Source organism: Zea mays, chromosome 4, assembly GCF_902167145.1.
Source record: "Zea mays cultivar B73 chromosome 4, Zm-B73-REFERENCE-NAM-5.0, whole genome shotgun sequence".
Taxonomy (NCBI): Eukaryota; Viridiplantae; Streptophyta; class Magnoliopsida; order Poales; family Poaceae; genus Zea; species Zea mays.
This window is the reverse complement of record NC_050099.1, coordinates 7,402,739-7,405,950: the sequence shown is the minus strand read 5'-3', so window position 1 is coordinate 7,405,950 and position 3,212 is coordinate 7,402,739. Positions and strand designations below refer to the sequence as shown.

Here is a 3,212-nt window from a genome sequence, read left to right as displayed (position 1 = left end):
CATAAACCCCGCAAGACCAACTATGGGTACAACAGTACAGTATTGGAGGTAGGGGTGGATATCGAGCTGGCTTGGCTCGACTCGATTCGAGCCGGCTCATTAAAATAACGAGCTGACTCGGCTCGACTCGTTATGTTAACGAGCTGAAGATCTAACTCGGCTCGACTCGTTTGGTAACTCGAGCTGACTCGTTTTGCTCGCGAGCTAGCTCGATAATACCATGTCTAGTGTCTACGAACGTATATAAAAACATGTAGCAAAAGAAAAGAAGGTGATCTATGTAGGAAAAAAGAATAGAGTTTGCAACTTAAGATTTCACACTCAACAAAGAACAAGATTAACTATAGTAGAGTATAAGATTAACTATTTTAGATCGGAGATTATTATAATTTGATAAATTATAAACGAGTCGAGTCGAATCGAGTCACTGTTGAGTTGAGTCGAACAAATGAGCTACAAGTTTTTCGTACGGCCTAATTGGAGGTAGCTGGCTCGCAAATGTCTCGCCTTCTCCCACGCCGCCGTCACCTCTCCTGCACCTCTACTGCCTCCCTTAGTGAACTCGCCTCCCTCCTCGACGCCGGCCGCTTCCACCGCGCGGTCGACCTTGCCAAATCCCTCCTCTCCTCCCATCCCCCCGCTGCCAACGTCCCCGACCTCTACCAAGCTCTTGCCGCCACAGCCGACACCAAGGACGACCCACGGGCGCGCCCCCATTCCTTCCTCTGCGACGCGGCCTCCGCCCTCGTTGTCGCCTCCGCGCGTCTCTGCCAACCTGACGGCGCGCTCCGCCTGCTCTCCCTCCTCGCCAGCGCGGGCGACGGCGCCTGCGCCGGCGAGGTGTGCTCGCCGCTGCCGTCCCTATCGTCCTGCAATCTCCTTCTCGAGTCTCTCCTATTCGTAGGTCGCCACGCTGATGTGCGCGCCGCGTTCGGCCTCCTCGTGGCGGCCGGGGCGCGCCCGGACACCTTCGCGTGGAACAAGGTCGTCCAGGCTTGCGTTGCGGCGGGCGACCTCGATGTGGCACTCGCCATGGTGCGGCGGATGGGCCGTAGCGAAGGCGCCCCACCTCCCGACGCGTTCTCGTACAACGTGGTCATCGCAGGGCTGTGGAGGTCCGGGAAGGGCAGCGACGCCCTCAAGGTGTTCGATGAAATGGTGGACATGGGAGTCGTGCCTAACTGGATCACCTACAACACGATGATTGATGGGCATGTCAAGGGTGGGGACCTGGAGGCTGGTTTCAGACTGCGGGATCAAATGCTACATGATGGCCCTAAGCCAAATATTGTCACTTACAATGTGCTGCTATCAGGGCTGTGCCGCGCTGGCAGGATGGATGAGACAAGAGTCTTGATGGATGAGATGGCATCACATAGCATGTTTCCAGATGGTTTCACATATAGCATATTGTTTGATGGTCTCACAAGAACGGGAGAGTCACGGACCATGCTTTCTTTGTTTGCGGAGTCTTTGAAGAAGGGTGTCATGCTTGGAGCATACACTTGCAGTATCTTGCTGAATGGTCTATGCAAGGATGGGAAGGTCGCAAAGGCAGAACAGGTGTTGGAGATGTTGGTACACACAGGACTGGTCCCAACAACAGTGATCTACAACACTCTAATAAATGGCTATTGTCAGGTTCGTGACCTTCGAGGAGCCTTCTGCATCTTTGAGCAAATGAAATCACGCCATATTAGGCCAGATCACATCACCTACAATGCACTCATAAATGGTTTGTGCAAGTTGGAAATGGTCACCAAAGCAGAGGATTTGGTGATGGAGATGGAGAAGAGCGGAGTGGATCCGAGTGTGGAAACTTTCAATACACTGATTGATGCTTATGGGACAGCAGGGCAACTCGAAAAGTGTTTCACTGTTCTGTCTGATATGCAACAGAAGGGGATAAAGTCAGATGTTATCTCTTTTGGTTCGGTTGTCAAGGCTTTTTGCAAGAACGGAAAAATCCCAGAAGCTGTAGCTATCTTGGATGATATGATATACAAAGATGTTGCACCAAATGCACAGGTGTACAACTCAATCATTGATGCTTATATAGAGTCAGGTGACACTGAGCAGGCTTTCCTTCTGGTGGAGAAGATGAAAAATAGTGGAGTATCCGCAAGTATAGTTACCTATAATTTGCTGCTAAAAGGTCTTTGCAGAAGTTCACAAATAGATGAAGCTGAAGAGTTGATTTACACCTTAAGAAATCAAGGGCTGAGACCTGACGTTGTCAGCTACAATACTATAATATCAGCATGCTGCAACAAGGGCGATACTGATAAAGCATTGGAGCTTCTCCAAGAAATGAACAAGTATGGCATCAGACCTACACTGAGAACGTACCATACACTTGTTAGTGCATTGGCTAGTGCAGGGAGAGTTCATGATATGGAATGCCTATATCAGCAAATGTTGCACAAGAATGTTGAACCGAGCAGTAGCATATATGGCATCATGGTTGATGCCTATGTGAGATGTGAAAATGATTCAAAGGTAGCATCTCTGAAAAAAGAAATGTCAGAGAAAGGAATAGCCTTTGATGACACGAAGAGAAGTAACCATGAGCTAGATAGGATAATAGCAAGTCCAATTTGATTGGATTGCCTTGAAATGAAAAGGCTGGAAGGTTGCCGGTTATGTTAATATCAAAAACAAAATTTCAGATTTAGAGTTCAATTGTGTTAGACTACCCGTCTAGGGTTTGGGGTTTTCCCCTTGTAATTACCATCTCACCTTCACTGTAATGGGCCTGGCCCATGTATTGACTCTATTAATACTACTCACAACCCTGTTTAGGGTCATGAGTTCACATTCTAACATGGTATCACAGAGCTAGGTTTAGGGTTTTTTTTTCCTTTCTCTGTTTCCAGCCGCCGCCACAGCCGTCGGCCCCTCCCAGCCGCCGCCGGCTCCAGCCGCCCGGCCTCCCTCCCCAGCCTCCCAGCCGTGCTCGCGTGCCTCTCCCAGGCCGCTGTCGCCATCTCTCCTCCCTCTGTTTCCTCTCTCGCTCGCGCTTGCAAGCCTGCAAGCGGCCGAGCCACTCCCGCCCGACACGCCCTGCTCGCCGCCGCGCGCAGGCGAGCCGCCCAGTCCCGTCGCCGCTCGACCCGACCGCGCTGACGCCGTGCGCCGCGGCCAAGCCGCCAGGAACGCCGCCGCGCCGTTCACCTGCGCCGCCCCGACATCCGCACCCTGCGCCGACTGCA

The 3,212-nt window shown here is 51.6% G+C and overlaps 1 protein-coding gene across 1 annotated transcript; it reads left to right on the top strand.

Annotated features, from left to right (window-relative positions):
* Positions 1-488: 488 nt before the first annotated feature.
* On the top strand, positions 489-2,820 carry LOC100280009 (Pentatricopeptide repeat-containing protein mitochondrial). The gene has a single exon (NM_001152955.2). It carries the CDS (start codon positions 499-501, stop codon positions 2,599-2,601), a length of 2,103 nt encoding a protein of 700 aa, NP_001146427.2. The 5' UTR covers positions 489-498; the 3' UTR covers positions 2,602-2,820.
* The last annotated feature ends 392 nt before the right edge of the window (positions 2,821-3,212 follow it).

Excerpts from the sequence above, each read along its gene's own strand:
- LOC100280009 (NM_001152955.2), top strand. The coding sequence starts at position 499 with ATGTCTCGCCTTCTCCCACGCCGCCGTCACCTCTCCTGCACCTCTACT.